Genomic DNA, 24,871 nt, shown 5'->3' with positions numbered 1-24,871 from the left:
CCCCAGAAGAGGTGTGGAGCACCAGACAGCAGCCAGCACGGGGAGCGCTGAGACACGGGAGCGGACACGGACTTTTCACGGAGGACGTGACACAGGAGTCAGGGGAGAGCACGGGGATTTATTGTTGTTTTTTCCATACACTGTAAATAAACGCACTATTTACACACAGAGCTCCGCGCCTGGGTCCTCCTTCCCACATCCCCCACGGTCTGCCACACCGTCCGTGACAATGCTTTTTTTTATCTGAAATTTTCTCCTTTGTTTTCTTTTTTTTAACTTTTCATTTTCTTTAAACATCATGAGGGAGGACGCGGCAAAGAAGTAAGACAAACAGGAAATAAATACACAAGCCTATTTATGTATGTGTCGCCCACTTAGAATGCCAATCATCCTCAGCTGTTTTAATCTACTTTGTGTTATAACCTTTTTGTTTCTGAAGGCCTTGGTATCCGATTGTTCAGTCTGACGTCACTGGCCGTGTCTGGGCCTAAACTCCGCTCCAGGTCCATATATCAAATGATCACTATGGCATTACTGAGAGTTGAAAAACTGTCTAAAGTTTTTCATCTTTAATAAAATGATCAGCGTTCTGCTCTACCAGGTGTAACAATTGAGTTTAACATCCAGGCATCCATGAAAACGGAATTTATGACATTTAACGGAGTTAGAAGTTAGCAGAGAGTTAGCTCGCTAGCTTCTATCTAAATACAATATAGCATGTCCTGACTGCGGGGTTTTGGAAACAAATGAAAACGTACAGCTCTGCTATCACTTCCAGCATAAATGAAGACAGAAAACTAGACAGCAGTGACGTTTGTAGGGTTACTGAAGTTGGGCTAGCTGGTATATAATGATGTGCTATGTGACCGCTAGCGACACAGCTATGTTAGCATAATATAAACAAGCTAACTTTTTTCCACTCGATAAAAGTTAACGTGAGTGTTCTCGGTGGTCAGGAACAAATGTAATCGCATGGCAGGATGCTGTAAAAGGACCAAACTTCAGCCAGGAGAACAACTGAGATAATCCATCCACAATACGAGGTTAGTCATTCATATACTGCTGCATGGGCTGGGCTGTAGTTACATCCTAAGGTTTTAAAAACTGAGCTTAAATAAATGATTAGTGGTAATAAAAGCCGAGGGAGGTCAACAGGGATCACTGACTGTTTTAGGAGCTTTTTGAGATCAAATAGAAGAAAATACAAAACATTAAACATGTTAACAACACAAAAGTCATATTAAAGGCAGACTACTTTAGGCCCGGAAGTAGGATTCGTCGCATCATCACTGAACAATCGGATAATTTACAGATAATTTTTCCATTAATCAGTTTTCTTTAATCAAACTGTAGGCATTTTGTCTCGTTTTGTTTTCATAGTTTTTAATCATGTTTACCTATACTTCAAACAAAAGCAATTTGGAAGCTGGTTCAACAGGGGCGTGAAAGCTGAAGGCTCTGCCTCATATTCTACTTTTAAATACCCTAGGAACCACAAGTAAGCCTGCAAGCTGGGAGGTCTTTAAAAAAAAAACAGGACCCGATTGTTCGGCCCTTGTATGCAAGTAGAAGTATTTTAAATTTGATTTTGGATTTAACAGGTAAGACAATATATGAGAAATATGCTCTCTCTCGCTAGCCCTTATCAGTACTAATAAATCCATTTTGGATCAGCTGAGGGCTTTTCAGGGAGCTTTTAGAGCTGCCTGATAATAATGAATTACAGTAGTCCTTCATAGAAGTAATAAATGCATGAAGTGGTTTTTCAGCATCATTCAGACTGCTTCTAATTGTGTTAATGCAAGAAGGCAGTCCTAAATATTTGTTAGACATACACAACAATGTCTCCTATAGGAAGTAGATCAGGTCAGCTACTAATCAGAAGATTGGTGGTTTGATCCCTGTCTGCTCCAGTCTTAATGCCAAATATCCTTGGGCAAGATACTACTGCCTGCTTTATTTTTGTGTATTAGCCTGGCTTAAAGTCAACAAAAAATATTTTCACAGTATGAGGCCTGTCAAGCAGCGTTTTTATATGAAAATAAATTTACATTTGAGAATGTTTTCAGTCGGAGACAGTCCCCTCTTACTTGACACTTAGAATCTCACCACTTGATTTGCATAAAACTCTAAATACAGACAAGAAGCCTGCAGGTGCATCCTGGAAATAGAGAGAAGGAGGTGTAAAATAGATGATGCCTCACTGACAGTCAAAGAAAATTCAGTTTCATTTAATATTCATCTTTTTTCAAACCTCTTTACTATTGCAGGTAAGTTAAACTAGAACAAGAAATATGATAAAAAGGGGAAATGCAGGATGCACATCAATCATTTTGTTACAATATTTTTTTATTATTATTTTGCTGAATAAACATATAGCAAAGGCCAGTAGAGCACATAAATCAAACAGTCACAACAGTAACTGCTAGTATTTTATAACATGAAAATGAGCACTAAACAAATGCCAGGAGCATTAAAGAGCCAGATAGATGTTAAATGCTGATTCTGACCCTTCTACTACTCAGTGGGACATTCTGACTTCTTGATGGTTTTCTCTGAAGTCTGTGAGCCCGAAGACACTTTACATGTATAAACCTTATCCATGTTCCAGTCTGATGTCTGGATGGTCAGAGAGCTGCTGGTTTGGTAAGTCTGGTCTGGTCTCTGAACAGCAGTGCTGGTAGAGATCCCACTGCTCACTGGACTCCCAGCAGCCAACCAGCTCACATCTACAAAAGGCACAGACTGACTGGACAGACAGACCAGAGAAGCTGTGTTGGACTGGAGCTCAGCACTGGACGGAGGGAAGACTGTCAGGACAGGAGGAGGGAGGCTGGAGCCTGAAAATACATGAAAGACATTCAGAAACATTGAAATAAATCAATTAAATACTAGAAAAGTTTTTAAGAAAAGAACTGTGTAAGAGACAGCAGTGGATGAATATAATCTATCTGTTATTATAAATGATAACTTATTGTAGCCATGAAAAATATCGCATCTGCTAAATTAGAACCAGTCCTTTATAGCAGCTGAGATTTCATGTACAAACACACAAACAAGAGAACCATTTCAGGTTATGTCCTACAACATCATCATGAAGCAATTTACTATAAAATATAACTAATATCTTCCAGTAAAACTATAAATAAATAGTATCTAAAGCAATAGAAATGTTACATTTCAAACACATAATAAACATTTACATCAGTCAGTATTTTTTAGTCTGAAACTCTTTAGTGTGAAATGAAACAATACCATCTATGATAAACGTTAAACAGAATACAGTTAGCTCTAAAACTGAACCAGATTAAGATCAGAATGTTAACTTTAATTTAGTGTTTTGCCTTTTTGAGATTTGACTTTTAGATTAGTTACTACTAATCAAGACTGAATTATTCTCTCATTTTGTCTTTAAACAATGTCTCATCAAAGTTTGCATTTCAAAACTCATCTAAGAGGCTTTTTCAGGAAACGAATTGAAGAAGAATCTTGTATTTGAAGGCTCATTAGAATATTGATAATTAATGATTAAAAATCTGAAACATAAGATATCAAAACATAAACACTGAATAATATTAAGAAAATCTCTCCCACTTTATAATCAGTTTAAAAGTACTTACTTGTCACAATCAGCTTGGTGCCTTGTCCAAATACCACAGTGATTCAGTTTGTATACATGGCTGTACAAAAACCTCCTGACTGTCACTGATGAGGGGAGAGGAACTGAAACATCCTGCTGAGGCCAACTTTCACTGTCATCTGTCATCTTTATTTTCCCCTCATCAGTCTGCTTATATTTCATAACACGTTGAATGACTGAGCTTTTACTTTACTGTCACATTCAAGTTTTCAAGTCCAGTAATGATGTCATACAGTTTGTCCATAGCAGTAGCTTTATCAGCGTGTGGGGGAATGTAAACAGCTGAGAGGAGAACTGAGCTGAACTCCCTCGGGAGGTAAAAAGGCCTGACTTTAACGGTCAGCAGCTCGAGACTCTGAGAGCAAATCTAAGCTAAGGATCCTGCAGCAGCCACCAGGCCCAGGCTCTTCCAGCAGCCACCAGGCCCAGGCTCTTCCAGCAGCCACTAGGCCCAGGATCCTCCTGCTCCACCAGGCCCAGGATCCTCCAGCAGCCACCAGGCCCAGGCTCTTCCAGCAGCCACCAGGCCCAGGATCCTGCAGCAGCCACCAGGCCCAGGCTCTTCCAGCAGCCACCAGGCCCAGGCTCTTCCAGCAGCCACTAGGCCCAGGATCCTCCTGCTCCACCAGGCCCAGGATCCTCCAGCAGCCACCAGGCCCAGGCTCTTCCAGCAGCCACTAGGCCCAGGATCCTCCTGCTCCACCAGGCCCAGGATCCTCCAACAGCCACCAGGCCCAGGCTCTTCCAGCAGCCACTAGGCCCAGGATCCTCCTGCTCCACCAGGCCCAGGAGCGTTAAGATGCTGCCTAAGAGGAGCAACGTTAATGAGGAGGAACTGGAGGACATAAAGAAATCCCTAAACTTTATGTCTGAAGAAATAACAACAATTTCAAAACAACAAAAACTGATACTCAATTTAATGGATGATATTAAAGAACTAAGAAGGCAGAGCGAGGAAAAGGACAAGAAGATTGCTATGCTGGAAGGACGGGTGTCAGATCTGGAACAATATTCAAGAGTAAATGATGTGATAGTGACAGGACTGGAAACCAAGCATCAGACATACGCACGGGTAGCAGCAGCAGAGAGAGGGGAGCCACCCGAGCAAGAGCTACGCTCTTTGGAAGAGCAGGTAATGGCCTTCTTTAAAAGCAAAGGTATAGAAATGGACAGTAAAAATATTGAGGGATGCCATCCTCTTCCGAGAAAAAATCAAATACCTGCCATTATCATTCGTTTTGTTAATAGAAAACAGAAAAAAGAACTGCTCAAGCAAGGAAGAAAGCTAAAAGGTACAAATGTTTATTTAAATGAACACCTAATCAAGAAAAATGCAGACATTGCAAGACAAGCAAGAATATTAAGAAAACAGAAGAAAATACAGTCAACTTGGACGTCAGACTGTAAAATATTCATTAAGTTAAATGGAACACCAGAGCAGGCTAAGGTTCTAGTCATCAAAGAGATGACGGAACTAGAAAAATATAACCGATAAATGCAAAGCAGTGCTAAATATGATGTGACCGTCCAAGTGCACAACCAACGCAGATGTCTGACAATTTTCAACTAACAACTCATATAGATATTGAAAATAAGACATTGATGTATGACAGCAACATAGATCCTGATTGTAATTTCTTTAACAATAAGACAAATGAATGCAATTATTATACAAATGAGCAACTTAAAAAGGAATTCAAGGTAGAACAGGGTATAACAATGGTTCACTTTAATAGTCGAAGCTTATATGCAAACTTTCAATCCATCAAAGACTACATAACACAGTTTGAACAGCCATTCAATGTGATAGCCATATCGGAGACCTGGATAACTCCTGGAAAAGAAGAAGACTTTAAAATAAATGGATATGAATTCCTTCATGTAGACAGGATCAACAAGAAAGGAGGTGGGGTGGCACTTTACATTGATAAAAACCTAAAGTACAAAAGAATGGGAAGAATGACAACTGTTATTGATGGAGTGATGGAATGTTTATCAGTGGAAATAATTATAGAAAAAAGGAAAAACCTAATTGTCAGTTGTATATATAGAACACCAGGATCTAAGATTGAGATATTTAAGGATAATATGGAGGACTTATTTACAAATATAAATCACAAAAGAATGTTTATTTGTGGGGACTTTAATATTGACTTATTGAATCCAAATCATAATAAGAGTACAGAAGAATTTATTGATTCCATGTACAGCATCGGTTTATTTCCACTGATAACAAGACCGACCAGAATAACATCTCATTGTGCAACTCTATTAGATAATATATTTACAAATATAATAGAAGGAAAGATAAAAAGTGGGCTGTTAATCAATGATATAAGTGACCATTTACCAGTCTTTGCATCTTATAAATGCCATTATAAAGTGAACAACGATGGACATAAGATTATTTACAAAAGAATAAGAACAGAGAAGACCTTAAATTGTCTTAGAAATGAACTTTTAAAGCAAGATTGGAATATTGTATATGAACAAACAGAAGTTAATAAAGCTTACGAAGGATTTTTAAGAACATTTAACACATTACTTGATAAAAACTGCCCAGTAATTGAAATCAATAGGAAACACAACTATGCAGGAAGACCATGGATGACAAAAGGACTACAAAATGCCAGCAAAAAAAAGAATACCTTATATCGAGAATTCATAAAAAAGAGAACAATAGAAACTGAAATGAAGTATAAAACTTACAAAAATAAATTAACTAATATAATGAGATCCTGTAAAAGAGAGTATTACATTAAAAGGTTAGAACACAATAAAGATAACACAAGAGATATATGGAATGTATTAAACAGAATAATCAAAAATGAATCAAGGAATAATGATTACCCTGGGTACTTTATAGAAGGGACAAGAAGTATTAATAACATGGAGGAGATAGTAAATGGCTTTAATGAATTCTTCGTAAACATAGGGCCAAAACTGGCAGAAGAAATAAAGGTTGATGGAATAGAAAGGGACACTGGTGAAAATATTGAAAGGAATAGTAGCTCAATGTTTTTAAGAGCAGTGGAAGAGAAAGAGATTTATGACATGGTTAGAGGACTTAAGAACAAAACCAGTACAGACTGGAATGATATTGATATGGTAACGGTAAAGACAGTTATTGATGGTATCGTAAAACCATTAAAATATATATTCAACTTGTCGTTTCAAAAAGGAGTTTTTCCACAAAAAATGAAAGTTGCTAAAGTTATTCCCATTTACAAAACCGGTGAAAGACATCATTTTACAAACTATAGACCAGTGTCAATACTCTCCCAGTTCTCTAAGATACTGGAAAAACTCTTCATAAAAAGATTTGACAGTTTTGTGGAAAAATATGAATTAATGACAGATAGTCAGTATGGGTTCAGAAACAACAGATCAACAGCTTTGGCACTGATAGATTTAATGGAAAAGATAACGGAATGTATGGATAATAAGAGGTATGCGCTCGGAGTTTTCTTAGATCTAAAGAAGGCGTTTGATACTGTTAATCATGAAATTCTATTAAAAAAACTGGAAAAGTACGGGTTTAGGGGAGTGGTTTTGGAATGGTTAAAAAGCTATGTAGGGAATAGGCAACAATATGTACAAATAAATGAATATAAATCTAATTTGATGGATATAGCTTGTGGAGTACCTCAAGGTTCAGTACTGGGTCCAAAAATGTTTATTATGTACTTAAATGATATCTGCAGAGTATCGGAGATTTTAAAGTTTGTAATATTTGCAGATGACACAAATATACTGTGTGCAGGTGGGGAATTGCCACAGGTTTTGGAAATGATCACACAGGAATTAACGATATTAAAGAAGTGGTTTGATATAAATAAATTATCATTGAATCTAGATAAAACCAAATTTATGTTGTTTGGAAACCAAAAGAAAAACATCGAAGTAGAAATATGTGTTGACAATGTATATTTAGAAAGAGTAAATGAAATAAAATTTCTTGGGGTGATCATTGACCACAAGCTCTGTTGGAAGCCACACATTACTTACAGTGGGGCAAAAAAGTATTTAGTCAGCCACAGATTGTGCAAGTTCCCCACCTAAAATGATGACAGAGGTCAGTAATTTGCACCAGAGGTACACTTCAACTGTGAGAGACAGAATGTGAAAAAAAATCCATGAATCCACATGGTAGGATTTGTAAAGAATTTATTCGTAAATCAGGGTGGAAAATAAGTATTTGGTCAATAACAAAAATACAACTCAATACTTTGTAACATAACCTTTGTTGGCAATAACAGAGGTCAAACGTTTACTATAGGTCTTTACCAGGTTTGCACACACAGTAGCTGGTATTTTGGCCCATTCCTCCATGCAGATCTTCTCGAGAGCAGTGATGTTTTGGGGCTGTCGCCGAGCAACACGGACTTTCAACTCCCGCCACAGATTTTCTATGGGGTTGAGGTCTGGAGACTGGCTAGGCCACTCCAGGACTTTCAAATGCTTCTTACGGAGCCACTCCTTTGTTGCCCGGGCGGTGTGTTTCGGATCATTGTCATGTTGGAAGACCCAGCCTCGTTTCATCTTCAAAGTTCTCACTGATGGAAGGAGGTTTTGGCTCAAAATCTCACGATACATGGCCCCATTCATTCTGTCCTTAACACGGATCAGTCGTCCTGTCCCCTTGGCAGAAAAACAGCCCCATAGCATGATGTTTCCACCCCCATGCTTCACAGTAGGTATGGTGTTCTTGGGATGCAACTCAGTATTCTTCTTCCTCCAAACACGACGAGTTGAGTTTATACCAAAAAGTTCTACTTTGGTTTCATCTGACCACATGACATTCTCCCAATCCTCTGCTGTATCATCCATGTGCTCTCTGGCAAACTTCAGACGGGCCTGGACATGCACTGGCTTCAGCAGCGGGACACGTCTGGCACTGCGGGATTTGATTCCCTGCCGTTGTAGTGTGTTACTGATGGTGACCTTTGTTACTTTGGTCCCAGCTCTCTGCAGGTCATTCACCAGGTCCCCCCGTGGGGTTCTGGGATCTTTGCTCACCGTTCTCATGATCATTTTGACCCCACGGGATGAGATCTTGCGTGGAGCCCCAGATCGAGGGAGATTATCAGTGGTCTTGTATGTCTTCCATTTTCTGATGATTGCTCCCACAGTTGATTTTTTCACACCAAGCTGCTTGCCTATTGTAGATTCACTCTTCCCAGTCTGGTGCACGTCTACAATATTTTTCCTGGTGTCCTTCGAAAGCTCTTTGGTCTTGGCCATGGCGGAGTTTGGAGTCTGACTGTTTGAGGCTGTGGACAGGTGTCTTTTATACAGATGATGAGTTCAAACAAGTGCCATTCATACAGGTAACGAGTGGGGGACAGAAAAACTTCTTACAGAAGACGTTACAGGTCTGTGAGAGCCAGAGATTTTCCTTGTTTGAGGTGACCAAATACTTATTTTCCACCCTAATTTACGAATAAATTCTTTACAAATCCTACCATGTGGATTCATGGATTTTTTTTTTCACATTCTGTCTCTCACAGTTGAAGTGTACCTCTGGTGCAAATTACTGACCTTTGTCATCATTTTAAGTGGGGGAACTTGCACAATCGGTGGCTGACTAAATACTTTTTTGCCCCACTGTATGTTCGGGGGAAATTGGCACGGGGCATTGCCGTCCTGGGAAAAGCAAAGCATATGTTGGATCAGAAAGCACTGCACATTTTATACTGTGCTTTACTACTGCCATATATGAGCTACTGTGTAGAGGTCTGGGGAAACACATACAAAAGTAACACACAAACAATAACTATAATACAGAAAAGGGCCATTAGATTAATAAATAATGTAGGGTACAGGGACCATACAAATGCACTCTTTGTCAAAATGCAAGCTATTAAATTCCAAGACTTGGTGAAGCTTAAAACAGCGCAAATAATGTATAAAGTCAGAAATAAATTGCTTCCCAAAGAAATCTGTAAATTGTTCATAGAAAGAGAAGGTGGGTATAACTTAAGAGGGAAATGGAATTTAAAAATACAAAGTGCTAGAACAACTTTAAGAACTATGTCAATCTCAATTGCAGGAGTTAAATTATGGAACAGTCTAACAGAAGAAATAAAAGACAGTCAAAACATAAAACAGTTTAAAGTAAAATATAAAAACCTAATTTTAAATAAGTATAAGAATGAAGAAAACGGGGTTAACCCAGGATGGTAATGTTGCTGGTAATGGTGTTGCGGTTCTTTTTTGTTTTTTTTGTTTTGTTTTGTTTTGTTGTTTTTCCATAACTTGTGTATCTGCAAATATACACATTCTGTATTTTTCATATGAAAGAAACTATACTGTGGTGGGGCTTGCTAATTTCTTGTTTTTGATTTATGTATGTTATGTTTTGTTTTACTTCATATGTTTCATATGTTGTTTGTTTAATTTAAGACAAAAGAAAATTAAATGAATGAGAGGTAAAACTTGAGGGGGTAGGGACAAATAAATAAATACTTCAGCCTACTCCTTTTCAAACAAATAATGGAATGATATTTTGTAATGATTGTGAAGGCACATGTTTGAAATGTTTGAAATAAAAATGAACTGAACTGAACTGAACTGAAGTTTGTTTTTCTTTTTCTTTTTTTTTTTAAGTCCAAATCAGATTGAGATGTGAGCAACGCAGTTTTTCTCATGTCTTTATCCACATCTGCATCACACAGTACATTTGTAACTTGTTATTCATAAGACTACGCTGAAGCAGTGGATAAGATTTATTATCTCACACTTTAACTCTCTGATTTCATACAGATATAAAATCAATCATGGTTAGATTTTAAAGCTGAAAGTATCATGCTACTGGGTCTGGAAGCCAGCGTGCTGTGTTTTTGATTAGTTTGATTAGTTATACAATTATATAAGTTCCCTAGGGATTAATAAAGTATGCTGATTCTGATTAGTTATGTTTTGATTTGTCGGTTTTATTCCCGTTATTGTTTTCTGCTTATGTTACATTCTTAGTTATAGTCCTTGGGTTTCTGTTACCTTCCCTTCCCCGTGTTCCACGTTTCATGTTTAGTTACTCTTCTCTCTGTGCTCCATGTTCACTTTTCCCTGTCAGCCATGTCTCCTTATCTGTCTGTAAGTCTCCGTGCCTTATTTGTATTTCCTGTTTTACTTTGGCGGTCTTATGTCCTGCGTTCAGTGTTTTCAGTCTCGCTTCCTCCCCGTCTTGTTATGTCAGATTAGTCCACCTGTGTTTCCCTTCCCATTCCCTCGCTACTCCCTGTTATATTTAAACCCTGTGTTGTTGTTGTTTTTTATTGCAGTTGTTGTATCATTACCCTATGTGCTCCCTGTACATTCATTGGTTTCTTGTGATTCATTAATTTGGATCCTTCATTCTGCCTGCCACACAGCCACACATGACAGAAAGGTTCTCAGTATGTGCCAGTCAAGTAATTTCAGCCATCCTTTATTATTTTGGAATTCTAAGGTAAAAAGAAGATTTGTCAAAACCGTGTAGTGACATCTCATAACTGACTAAATATCACAAAAACAGGAATGAATGGTTGTTTGCAAATATGATAACTTAGAAACTGTTGACAGTGAGTATAAAAAGCAAGAGAAATATATAAGTGTTTCCACCTTCAAATTTGAGCATTATAATGTCAGTCACATTATATTCCTAGTTTATTCAGATGAGTCTTCAAAACAATAACTATAACTCATATCATCAGTGTTTCTGGTTCATAATCATTTTTACATGTCTGACATAAAAAATGTTCATATAAAATATATTAGTTAATCATATGGTGGAACAACGTTAGTGCAGTCTGATGTTTGTCAATAAAAATAACATTTATTTAATAATACTTTCTTTAGGTGGTGAGTATACACTGTCTTAGTTATCAGTATGTGTAAAAATCCAAAAAGGGAGAAGTAACAGTGAGGAGGTTTTTGTCACAGTATAAATCACTGTGATACGAACTCATCAACAGAGTTGTCATGTGTCTTACAGTAATAGACTGCAGAGTCTCCCTCCTCCACTTTGCTGATGATCAACCAAGATGGCGCCGCGTATGGATGCCCTGGTGCTTCAGTGCGTTACTTTTGTCTTGTTTTTGTGCATTTCTTCTGTGTCTGGGCACTCCTCTGGATATTCTTACACCAGAGAAGAGCTCCTTAACTGCAGGACTACAACGCCTGTGGATTTATTTCCAATATTTGTCGCATCTGCGGCAGATTTACTGCTGACTCTGATCAGGAAAGTGAGACGTCGAAAGAGAGGTAAGCGAGCCGGCGTACTCGTGCGTTTGAGGAAACGCGGACTGAGAACGGCCCTTCCTGGGATCTTCCTTTCTAATGTACGCTCACTCTGGAATAAGATAGACGAACTGGCCCTGATGAGAAGCATGAACAAAGACTTTGCCTCCTCCTGTGTCTTATGTTTTACGGAGTCGTGGCTCAGTGAGGACATCCCGGACTGCGCGCTCAAGCTGGAGGGCTTTCATCTGCTGCGCGCGGACCGGCAGGCCGCTCTCTCCGGTAAAACCAAAGGTGGAGGTGTCTGCTTCTACATCAATAGTGGCTGGTGCACAGATGTAACAGTGATTGCTCAGCACTGCGCTCCCTCTCTGGAATATCTTTTTATTCACTGCAAACCGTTTTATTCTCCGCGGGAGTTTGCTTCATTCATCCTGGCCGCTGTTTACATCCCGCCAGACGCAGATGCGCAGGCAGCTCAGTGCGCACTCGCGGAGCAGATTCTCCACACGGAGCGGACATTCCCGGACTCTCTCATCATTGCTCTTGGGGACTTTAACAAAGCCAATCTGAGCCATGAGCTTCCAAAATATAAGCAGTATATTAAATGCCCGACCAGAGAGGAGAGGACATTAGACCACTGCTACAGCACGATCAGCGGGGCCTATCGCGCGGTGCCCCGCGCTTCACTCGGACTTTCTGACCACGTCATGATCCACCTAATCCCCGCGTACAGACAGAGGCTGAAGCTCTCCAAACCTGTCGTGAGGACTAAAAAACTGTGGAGCAACGAGGCTGTGGAGGAGCTTCGCACGTGTTTGGAGACCACAGACTGGGACACAATGAAGGCTGCTTCTAACAGCTTGGACGAGTTTACGGACACTGTCACCTCCTATATCCACTTCTGTGAGGACAGCATTGTGCCATCACGCACCAGGGTGAGTTATAACAATGACAAACCCTGGTTTACTCCTAAACTCAAAAAGCTGTGGCTGGAAAAGAGTAAGGCGTTCAGAAGCGGAGACAGGGACTGCTACAGAGAGGCCAAGCACAGGTTCACTAAAGAAGTGGACATTGCTAAACATCAGCACTCTGAGAAGATGCAGCAGCAGATCTCAGAGAATGACTCGGCCTCTGTGTGGAAAGGTTTTAGGAATATTACAAACTACAAGCCTAAAACCCCCCACTCCACTGATGACTTGCTCTTAGCCAACACCCTTAACAACTTCTACTGCCGTTTTGACGAGCCATCAGGCAGCCTTCACACCTCCAACGACCCCAACAATAGAGGCACTTTGGACACTCATTCCCCCCCCCCCTCCCCCCCCCTCCATAGAGCCATCACCACCTTCAAACTGTTCACCTGCAACACCCGCCCCCTCACCCCACACAAAAGAGGATTTCACACCACCTCCTCCGACCACAACTCTTCATATTCATGAAGCAGATGTGAGGAAGCAGTTTAGGAGTCTGAATGCTCGGAAAGCTCCCGGCCCAGACGATGTGTCTCCTGCCACCCTCAGACACTGTGCAAACGAGCTGGCCCCAGTGTTTTCTGGCATCTTCAACTCCTCACTGCAGGCATGTCATGTGCCTGCCTGCTTCAAGTCCTCTACCATAATCCCTGTCCCCAAGAAACCTAGGATCACTGGACTAAATGACTACAGACCCGTGGCTCTGACATCTGTGGTCATGAAGTCATTTGAGCGCCTAGTTCTCTCCCATCTCAAGACCCTCACGGCCCCCCTCCTGGACCCCCTGCAGTTTGCATATAGAGCCAACAGGTCTGTAGACGACGCCATCAACATGGCCCTACACTTCATCCTGCAGCATCTGGACTCCCCAGGAACCTACGCCAGGATCCTGTTTGTGGACTTCAGCTCTGCCTTCAACACCATCCTTCCAGACCATCTCCGAGACAAGCTTTCCCAGATGAATGTGCCTGATCCCATCTGCCGGTGGATCACTGACTTCCTGACGGACAGGAAGCAGCACGTGAGGCTGGGAAAGAATGTCTCGGACTCCCGGACCATCAGCACCGGCTCCCCTCAGGGCTGTGTTCTTTCTCCTCTGCTCTTCTCCCTGTACACCAACTGCTGCACCTCCACCCACCAGTCTGTCAAGCTAATCAAGTTCGCAGATGACACCACCGTCATTGGGCTCATCTCGGACGGGGACGAGTCTGCCTACAGGAGAGAGGTTGAACGTCTGGTGTCTTGGTGCAGCCACAACAACCTGGTGCTGAATGCCCAGAAGACAGTGGAGATTATTGTGGACTTCAGGAAGCACACAGCCCCACTCCCCCCCATCATCCTGACTGACACCCCCATCACCTCTGTGGACTCATTCCGCTTCCTGGGTACCACCATCACCCAGGACCTGAAGTGGGAGCCCACCATCACCTCCGTCATCAAGAAAGCCCAGCAGAGGATGTACTTCCTGAGGCAGCTGAAGAAATTCAACCTGCCAACACGGACGATGATGCAATTCTACACTGCAATCATCGAGTCCATCCTCACCTCCTCCATCACCGTGTGGTACGCTGGAGCCACTATCAGGGACAAACAGAGACTGCAGCGTGTTGTGCGCTCTGCTGAGAAGGTGATTGGCTGCAGACTCCCATCTCTGCAGGACCTGTACACCTCCAGGACACTGCGGCGTGCAGCCCGGATCTCAGCTGACCCTTCTCACCCTGGACACAGTCTGTTTGACCTGCTCCCCTCAGGCAGGAGGCTCCGGTCCATTCGCACCAGAACCTCTCGCCACAAGAACAGTTTCTTCCCCTCTGCTGTTGGACACATGAACAATAACCACATGATTGTCCCCGCCACTAACATATGACCCTACGCTGTGTAACTGCATCATTTCATGTTTGGCACTGATCACCACCTGCACTCATGTATATATCTTTCTACGTAGCACTCATAATTCTTATTCTCATGTATATATCTCATGTATATCTCATGCACATATCTTTCTTTCTACATAGCACTTTAATTCTTATTGTCTGCACTGAAGCACCGCAGCAATTTCCTAATGTTGTAAACCTCAACATCTGGCAATAAACCTATTCTGATTCTGATTCTGATTCTGATCAAACGATAATCTGTTGTTGACTGATGAGTGGATGTGAATTTTGGAGCAGAGAACCCAGAGCCATAGGTTGGAGAACCCCAGCTATGATAAAACCTCAGCACAAACTGAGGAACTTCTCCTGGAACCTGTTTATACCACCGAGCATTACTGCCAGTAACAGTCCCCAGGTTACAGTCCATGGTGGCTGTCTCTCCTTTCCTCACTGATAAAACAGGAGGTTTCTGTGTCAGCACCGTCACACCACTCACACCTACAAACAACAAGAAGACATGGAGTCAAGATAAACAAACAGACTAATAAATCTTTCTTGAGGTCCAATTGGACGCACAAGTCCTCTTTACATGTTAATGCAGTGATCAGAGTACAGAGAGTCAGCAGCATGTTGTCGATGTGAGCTGAGAATTGACAATAAAATGTGAAGAAAAATGTGCTGGTTGAGCCATTTAATATAACCAGGAGAAGGAGGAGCAGGGAATCTCTCTCTCTCTCTCTCTCTCTCTCTCTCTCTCTCTCTCTCTGTCTGTCTCTCTCTCTCTCTCTCTCTCTCTCTCTGCTTCTCTCTATCTCTTTCTTTCTGGATTGTTTCCTTTATTAAATTCTATTAAATTATCTATCATTTCTGATTTAACTACATATCTTTTTACCACTGCCACTAGATTGAGCCTTCACATTTACAGGCAGAAGATGGAGAACCAGCTTCAGCAAAACAACGTTGGTGAAGTCTGGAGAGGCCTCAGAACCATCTCGGGCCACAAACAGCAGAACTCTCTGCCTGGGAGGGATGTGAGGTGGGCAAATGAACTGAATCATTTCTTCAACAGATTTGATTCAACCATGAGACAGTCTACAACATCGGCTGCAGACTCACCCACCCCCACTGCTGCTGTTCCACCTCTGACACCTCAGACACTTCACACCTCCTCTATTCACCCTGCTCACTCCCCCCCACCCCCAACAACAGCATCCAATACACACTCAACACAAGGCTCCAGCCTGTCTCTCTCAACCACCCAGGTTAGGAGGGAACTGAGGAGGATTAATGGCAAGAAGGCAGCGGGCCCAGATGGCATCAGCTCGAGGGTCGTCAGGTCCTGCGCGGACCAACTGTGTGGGGTGATGGAGCACCTCTTCAACCTGAGCCTGAGGTTGGGAAGAGTTCCACAGCTCTGGAAAACCTCCTGTGTTGTACCAGTGCCAAAGACTTCACGCCCCAAGGACCTCAACAGCTACAGGCCGGTGGCTCTGACATCCCACCTGATGAAGACCCTGGAGCGGTTGGTCCTGGCTCAGCTTCGGCGCCTAACAAGCTCATCACTGGACCCACTTCAGTTTGCCTACCAGCCTGGCATTGGAGCGGATGATGCCGTCATTCACCTCCTACATCGTTCCCTCGCTCACCTGGAGACCGCTGGAAGCACTGTGAGAATCATGTTCTTTGATTTCTCCAGTGCCTTCAACACTATTCTTCCCTCGGTTCTGAAGGACAAGCTGGAGAACTCTGGAGTGGACCATCACCTCACTACCTGGATCCTGGACTACCTCACCGACCGACCACAGTATGTGAGGACTCAGGGCTGTGTGTCGGACAGGGTCGTCTGCAGTACGGGGGCCCCACAGGGAACGGTTCTGGCTCCGTTCCTCTTCACCATCTACACTGCAGACTTCTCCCACAATTCCACCCAGTGCTTCCTGCAGAAGTTCTCTGATGACTCTGCAATAGTCGGCCTCATCACTGATGGGGACGACAAGGAGTACAGAGGACTGACTCAAGACTTTGTGGACTGGTGCCAGCTGAACTACCTCCAGATCAACGCCAGTAAAACCAAGGAGCTGGTGGTAGACTTCCGCAGGCACAAGCATTCTCCACCGCAACCACTGAACATCCAGGGTATGGACATTGAGGCTGTGGACAGCTACAGGTACCTTGGTGTTCATCTGAACAACAGACTGGACTGGACTCATAACTCAGACGCCCTCTACAGGAAAGGGCAGAGCAGGTTGTACCTGCTGCGGAGACTCAGGTCGTTTGGGGTGGAGGGCCCACTCCTGAAGACCTTCTATGACTCTGTGGTGGCTTCTGCTATCTTTTATGGTGTGGTCTGCTGGGGCGGCAGCATCTCTGCTGGGGACAGGAAGAGACTGAACAGGGTGATCCGAAGGGCCAGCTCTGTTCTAGGATGCCCTCTGGACCCAGTGGAGGTGGTGAGTGACAGGAGAACGGCGGCTAAGCTGTCATCCCTGTTGGACAACATCTCCCACCCCATGCAGCAGACTGTGACAGCACTGAGCAGCTCCTTCAGTGGGAGACTGCGGCACCCACGGTGTGGGACGGAGAGATTTCGCAGGTCTTTCCTCCCCACTGCTGTCAGACTCCATAATAAAGACTTTAACTGATCAAGCACACACATCCATACATATGCAATAATACTAAGTGCAATAATCCTTTCTGTCATCGTTGTATTTTTACTCAGTTGTATATAGCATTCGTATTCTATTTTTATCTTATTGTATATTTTTATTCTATTTTATTCTACTGTATATAGTATATTATTTTATTCTATTCTGTACAGCTGTGTACTGTATTTATTCTTATTGTATTCTAATTTTTGCGTCATAACTTTTGCACTGTCCACTTCCTGCTGTGACAAAACAAATTTCCCACGTGTGGGACTAATAAAGGTTATCTTATCTTATCTTATCTTATCTTATCTTATCATTCAATGAAATCAAGTAGAGATTTCAGCTTTTGTTTAGTGTGGACCATTCTTTTGTAAAGTTTATATATCTGAAATAAAAGGAAGCTGGTAAAACTCATATAAAAAAGTAATACTGCCATTACTGTGACTAATGGTAACATTGAAACAGGAGTTTCAGGTGCACTGGAAGACTTTAAACATTGGGGGCTCAGTACAGCGCTCAAATCTTTTGGAGTTTCTCTTAATAACAGCACCTTTTTAATTAAAAGGTAATTTATCATATTTTATTGTCAAATTAATATAATTATAGATATATAAAATATCAACCAACATGTACTGCCTAGAGCTTGATGTCACAGAATGATACTGAAATAAACAAACAGTGAAATTTGATTTCTTCTTGTTTGTTACTATTTGTCATTTTAAGCAACAGGAGTAAAACCTTCAGACAATCAAGTGAAAATGTTGATGAAGTATTCATATGTGAGACAGTATGCTGACCTACTTAGTTCAATTTTTAAATTTTCTGATTCATCAAAACTAATTTAAGAGCAATATATGACTGACTTTTTTGTGTGTATTAGTGAATCATATCGTGAAACAACATTATTGTTTTCTGATGTTTGTTAATAAAAATAGCATTTATTTAAAAATGCTTTCTGTGGGTGGTGAGTGTACACTGAGCTTTCACTTATGTCTTTGTTATCAGTATTTGTAAATCTCAAAAAGCAGAAGTAACAGTGAGGAGGTTTTTGTCACACTGTAAACCACTGTGATACATGCTCATTAACAGAGCCGTCCCATGTATGACAGTAATAGACTGCAGAGTCTCCCTCCTCCACATTGCTGATGATCAAACGATAATCTGTTGTTGACTGATGAGTGGATGTGAATTTTGGAGCAGAGAACCCAGAGCCATAATATGAAGAACTGTAGCTGCGATGAAACCTCAGCACAAACTGAGGAACTTCTCCTGGAATCTGTTTATACCAACGAGCATTACTGTTAGTTACAGTCCCCAGGTTACAGTCCATGGTGGCTGTCTCTCCTTTCCTCACTGATAGAACAGGAGGTTTCTGTGTCAGCACCGTCACACCACTCACACCTACAAACAACAAGAAGACATGCAGTCAAGACAAAAACACTTTGAAATTAGTATATATGTGTGCAATATAAGTCAAAGTGTTTACATGTTAATGCAGTGATGAGAGCACAGAGAGTCACCAGCATGTTCTCACTGTTTGACGAAAGATAGACTTGCAGCTGTGAAACAGACTGTACTGCTTTTGTTGGATGAAGAGGGGAGGTGCTGCAGGAGCAATTTTATAAAACAACTAACAAGAGGAGGAGCTTCAAAAATGTATATGCAACATTTTTTTGGCTTTACTATGTTTATGTCTATTTGTGTTGGTCTCCCGCCTATCAACCCATTACAACATTATTCTTTTTTCTTTCTTTCTTTTTTAATGACCTTTTTGTTTCCTTTTGTTCATACTCACTCTGAATATATCTATCTGCATGCATCTCTCTGCTTTAGATTAGACATGAAACTTTCCTTTTTGCTAAAGCATATAGTTAGGACTGGATCAGGTGACCCTGAATCCTCCCTTTTTTATATAGTGCAATATATCAAGGCAGCTGGGGAATTCCTATGATTCACTGAGTGTTTCTTCTTCAGTCACCTTTCTCCCTCACTATGTGTCTATACATATATACATGGTGCCAATATGTTTCCAAACAACAAGAAGACACGGAGTCAAGAGAAACACACTGACTGATAATTCTTGCTGTATAATTTGGTGTATAAGACTCTTTACATGTTAGAGCAGTGATCAGAGTACAGAGAGTCACCAGCATGTTGTCAATGTCAGCTGAGATTTTACGGTAAGATAAGAAGAGGAGGTACTGGAGTAGCCATTTAATACAACGAGGAGGAGGAGAAGCTATGGCGCTCTCTCTCTGAATTGTTTCCTTTGTTAAATTGTCTTAAATTTTCTATATTTTCTGATAAATAATGTCAAGTGCTTTTAATAGGTATCTTTTTTAGACAAGATATTCAGAAGAGCATCACTGAACAGACACACATCAAACCTTGAAGCAAATGAGATACAGCAGCAGGCACTGATCTGGTGTCACTCCTGTCAGTTAACAACAGGAAACTGTGTCTACATCTCACACAGATGATTCATCTGATTCATATTTCCTCTAATAAGCCTCCACAGATCAAAATATAATGAAGCTTTAAGTTAATTTGAAGCAAAACCACAATGCAGTAGTTCACAGTGATTCCTTTATATCAACTACTTATTACCTCAATACTTTTAAATAAAATCACACTCTTCAGTGGCTGAGACTGATTGGACAATGACTCCCCCTTGTGGGGAAAATATATTCATTTTACAATGCTATTTATTTTTTACACATTTATTTTCTTTCTTATTTACTTAACAACTTATTTATTTGACTTTCAGCATCAGTGACTTTAACTTTTGACTCTTATATTAGAGCCTTCACACTGACAATATATATATATATATATATATATATATATATATATATATATATATATATATATATACTTTTTTTTTTATTTGTCAGTGTGAAGGCTCAAAGATGTTAAATGGTAAATAACTATTCAGATAATATAAGAGTCAAAAGTTAAAGTCACTGATGCTGAAAGTCAAATAAATAAGTTTGACTTTTCAGGTTCATATAACATTCAAAGGCGATAAGGTTCCAGTCATAGGTATTTTTTTAACCTCACTTATAAAAGTGGCATCAATTACTGGTCTTTGCATATTATTTTATCATCACGAAGGATTTCTCCTTTTTTGGTAGATGAGCCAGGATTGAAAGCAACAATGGTTATTTGTAAAATAATGAAAAGGTTCACATTTTTTTGATTTTTCCAGTCAGGGACAGTCCCCTCTCACTTAGGACTTGATTTGCATAATACTCTAAATTCAGAGAAGAAGCCTCCAGGTGCATCCTGGAAGACAGAGGGGGAGGTGTAGATAGTTTCAGTTACTACTCATTTTGGAGGGGGGGGGGGGTTCTTTTCAAACCACTTTTATTGCAGGAAACTTAAACCAGAATGTAAAATATTAATTATCTTTTCAGGCACTCCAATTCTCTATATATGATCAAAAAAATTTTTTACTTTGGTTTTTTGAGGTGGAAGTTTGGAGACTAACATGAAGCTATGATAACCTCCCCACAAGTAAAGAACTTATGGACATGCACACACTAGCACATAGACATACAGAAGAGTTGAGGAAATTCAAACTGGCAGAAGAAGAAAATGTTACATTGCCTCCAATGTTCACTTGCAATATTTTTTATTAACATTTTGCAGAATAAATGCATAGCAAACATTAACTGCTAGTATTTTCTTACATGTACACAGGCACAAAAAAATACCAAAAGGATTGAAGAGCAGACTTTAAATGCTGATTCTGACCCGTCTGCTAGTCAGTGCTACAGGCTGATTTGCTGATGGTTTTCTCTGAAGTCTGTGAGCCCAAAGACACTTTACATGTATAAACCTTATTCATGTTCCAGTCTGATGTCTGGATGGTCAGAGAGCTGCTGATCTGGTAAGTCTGGTCTGGTCTCTGAACAGCAGTGCTGGTAGAGATCCCACTGCTCACTGGACTCCCAGCAACCAACCAGCTCACATCAACAAAAGGCACAGACTGACTGGACAGACAGACCAGAGAAGCTGTGTTGGACTGGAGCTCAGCACTGGACGGAGGGAAGACTGTCAGGACAGGAGGAGAGAGGCTGGAACCTGAAAATACATGAAAACCATTTTTAAAAAAACAACAACAACAACAACAATAAAATGAATAAATAAAAACTGGATCAATATAAAGTAATGTATGAAAAAATACTATACTTTAACTCCCAAAATAGCTAAAATAACTTCTCCAAAATACATAAAAGCTATGTCTTACAACATCATCATCAGGCCAAAGATATTGGATGAAGATGATATTTATCATAAAATAAACAACTCACATAAAAGACAATGACATCTGCAAAAAAGAAGGAATAGTCATCTAAAGCAGAACAAAAAAATAGATTTTTTTTTAAATCAGAAAATTGTTTTTTTTTTCACACAGATGAAAAAATAATACCAACTATGACAAACTGCAGACAAAATGGGTTTAATTCTAAAACCAAGCAACACTAAGGTTAAGGTCAGATTGTTCAATTATAGTCAGTTTTCCACCTTTGGTCAAATGTTTGTTACTACTGAGAGAACATGGAATAATTTCCAGAAAATATTATTTAAAAAATGTTTTCTGAGAGGCAGATATTACAAACCTTTTTTTTAAGAATAATCAAGTTCAATATCTGTGTCTGTGCACTAATGAAGAACTTAAGTCACATTACAACGTGTGATCAACTCTGTAGCTTGCAGACTGCATGAAACAGCAAAAAAAAGTCTAAAGAAAAATCTAAGTATATGAGAAATGAGAAAATTTGAGAATCTAAGCATAAACACAAAATACCTCCTGTTTCATGATCAGTTAAAAAGTACTTACTTGTCACAATCAGCTTGGTGCCTTGTCCGAATACCACAGTGATTCAGTTTGTATACATGGCTGTACAAAAACCTCCTGACTGTCACTGATGAGGGGAGAGGAACTGAAACATCCAATTGAGACCAACTTTCACTGTCAGTGTCGCTTCCCCATATATTGTTGATCAAATGCTAATCTGATGTTGACAGATGAGTACATGTGAAAATTGGAGAGGAGAAGCCAAACCCATAAAGAAAAATATAGATATAATAAAAATACAGCACAAAGTAGGGATGGGACTTGATAAGAATTTAGTAATTTAGTGATTATCAATATTATTTATCAATTCGATTCTTTATTGAGTCTCACTGAATTCTCACTGGCTTTGCTTCTAGAGTCACCAACATCACTGAAAAGCACATTAAACACAAAATTATTTGCACGCTGTGTGGTCAAACATTTGAACTTGTTAGAGGTATTTCCCATCTTTGCTGTGATCATTGTTGGGTTATTACTCAAAAAAAGTAATTTTTATACATTACTCATTACTATTCTTAAAGATAATGCACAAATAATGCACATGACTGAATTATTCCCAGTAGAAAGTAATTCTCTACACTAGTTACATTACTTTTGCGTTTCTCCATGAAATGGCCTGAAATTCATTGTCTCATAATGGCTAGTGAACAATATAAACCTGAGGCTAGACTGTAGTCCCATACACCAACAGAAATCCATATCCTAAGGAGAACACACACATGATTTTTCTCTTAGTGTTTAGGTGTGAACTCAAAGCCATCAGCACAGCAGTCGTCACTGTGATTCTAGTTTAGAAACATGAACAGGTAGAAAAGGAGGCTGCAGTCTGACTGCTCATCACTGCTTTTATTATCTGTTGAAGTTTAGAGTCTGGCTGCTGGGCTGGGGTCAGCATTTACACAGCTTTAACCTCAATATTTTAAATGTACAGTACAACAACAAATTAACAAAAAAAGTCAAAGTAAAAAAAATGTAATGATTTCAAATGGTTAGAATTTATTTTTAAAATCTGTAGAGTCTCTCAGAATCAGAATCAGAATCAGAATCAGAATACTTTATTGATCCCTGGGGGAAATTATTTAACTCTCATTTAGTTTTTTGTCACAGTGTTGATATTCTTCCTTTACAACAACACATGACATAAAGAGGTGTTCCTAAAAACACACACAACGGAAATATTTGCTTCTATTTTATTTATGTCTGTATGTCTTAATCAGAGCCATCCCATGTCTGACAGAAATACCAAGCATCAGCATTTATGGCTGATGCTTGGCTCTGGGTTCTCTCTGGGGAGAACGTCAACAGAATGTATGCTGTCAAAGTCATGTGGTAATAGAAGGTTAGATAGTTAATCGAATTGAGAGTCCCTTGATTAAAATAAAGTAATTTATTGTTTATTAACACATTATCTGTCGTTAGTGAGTTGGTTTCAAAAAGTTTCAAAAGTGTCTTTGTTATCAGGATGTGTAAATCTCAAAAAGCAGAAGTAACAGTGAGGTTTTTGTCATGATGTAAATCACTGTGATACCTGCTCTTTGGCAGAGTCATCCCATGTCTGACAGTAATAGACTGCAGTGTCTCCCTCCTCCACATTGCTGATGATCAAACGATAATCTGATGTTGACTGATGAGTGGATGTGAATTTTGGAGAGGAGAACCCAGAGCCATAGCTTGGAGAACTATAGTCATGACGAAACTTCAGCACATACTGAGGAACTCCTCCTGGAATCTGTTTATACCACCGAGCAGACCGGTCAGTAACAGTCCCCAGGTTACAGTCCATGGTGGCTGTCTCTCCTTTGCTCACTGATAGCACAGTTTTCTGTGTAACCACTGTCACACCACTCACACCTGCAAACAACAAGAAGACACGGAGTCAAGAGAAACACACTGACATTAGTATATATGTGTGCAATATAAGTCAAAGTGTTTACATGTTAGAGCAGTGATGAGAGCACAGAGAGTCACCAGCATGTTATCGGTGTGAGCTGAGAATGCACTTCTAATTTGTAACTTTAAAGTGGCTGTACTGCTTCTGTAGGATGAAGAGAGGAGGTGCTGAAGGAGCCTTTTAATACGACTAACAGGAGGAGGAGCTTAAAAATACATATGTATATTTCTCATCTTGACTTGACTTGGTAATGTGAAGTCTCTTCTTTTTTTTAATTTTTACAATCTTTTCATGTCCTTCATGATGATTTTGCAGTGTTTTAACTTGATCCCTTTTCAGAATTTAAAGATAGATTTAAGTTTCTCAACAAGTGATATCAAGTAGATAATTTAAACAAAAATTAAACAGTACCTTAAACAAAAAGTGAGGATTACTTAGTGTAATACTTATAAAAGCTGAAAATAGTTTGATGTTTTTCAGATCTCATGAAAGTTGTTGTGTATCTTAGGTTTTTGTCACAGTCTGAGTCACTGTTCATGTTAACTTACAGAGTCATCCCATTTCTGACAGAAATACTTAGCAGAAAGTAGAAATGCCATCTGCCTCCAACCACTAATGTAATCCCATTACATGTTTTGTTCGAGATTTAATGATTTGAGATGAGTAATGTTGGATTTTTTTAAAACTGTAATGTCTCTAATTCAGGGTTTTTTTTCACAGCCTCAATCAATGTGATTAAGCTTCATCAGCACAGCCACCA

General features: G+C 40.2%; 2 protein-coding genes across 7 annotated transcripts; both read right to left on the bottom strand.

Moving 5' to 3' along the window:
- Positions 1-2,389: 2,389 nt before the first annotated feature.
- On the bottom strand, positions 2,390-19,509 carry LOC146633792 (immunoglobulin lambda-1 light chain-like). 5 transcript variants are annotated; one of them, XM_085351653.1, is made up of 5 exons: positions 18,843-18,882; positions 18,444-18,757; positions 8,839-8,849; positions 3,621-3,655; positions 2,390-2,840 (listed from the first exon to the last, which is right to left on the bottom strand). In XM_085351653.1, exons 1-5 carry the CDS (start codon positions 18,880-18,882, stop codon positions 2,518-2,520), a joined length of 723 nt encoding a protein of 240 aa, XP_085207779.1. In that variant the 3' UTR covers positions 2,390-2,517. The 5 variants fall into 5 exon arrangements, with proteins under 5 accessions (XP_085207779.1, XP_085207774.1, XP_085207776.1 ...); XM_085351648.1 differs by lacking the exons at positions 8,839-8,849; positions 18,444-18,757; positions 18,843-18,882 and adding exons at positions 11,582-11,685; positions 14,961-15,206; positions 15,298-15,337 and having other exon boundaries at positions 3,621-3,654; XM_085351650.1 differs by lacking the exons at positions 8,839-8,849; positions 18,843-18,882 and adding an exon at positions 19,470-19,509 and having other exon boundaries at positions 3,621-3,659; positions 18,437-18,757.
- Positions 19,510-21,119: 1,610 nt separating this feature from the next.
- Positions 21,120-24,194, bottom strand: LOC146633791 (immunoglobulin lambda-1 light chain-like). Of its 2 annotated transcripts, none has more exons than XM_085352510.1 (4): positions 24,155-24,194; positions 23,751-24,071; positions 22,203-22,238; positions 21,120-21,442 (listed from the first exon to the last, which is right to left on the bottom strand). In XM_085352510.1, exons 1-4 carry the CDS (start codon positions 24,192-24,194, stop codon positions 21,120-21,122), a joined length of 720 nt encoding a protein of 239 aa, XP_085208636.1. The 2 variants fall into 2 exon arrangements, with proteins under 2 accessions (XP_085208636.1, XP_085208635.1); XM_085352509.1 differs by having other exon boundaries at positions 22,203-22,243; positions 23,756-24,071.
- Between the last annotated feature and the right edge of the window lie 677 nt (positions 24,195-24,871).

The sequence above is a fragment of the Diplotaxodon limnothrissa genome, linkage group LG4 (assembly GCF_057381915.1).
Source record: "Diplotaxodon limnothrissa isolate DT_005_m linkage group LG4, D_limnothrissa_male_GT1.1, whole genome shotgun sequence".
Lineage (NCBI taxonomy): Eukaryota > Metazoa > Chordata > Actinopteri > Cichliformes > Cichlidae > Diplotaxodon > Diplotaxodon limnothrissa.
This window is presented reverse-complemented; position numbering and strand designations above follow the sequence as displayed.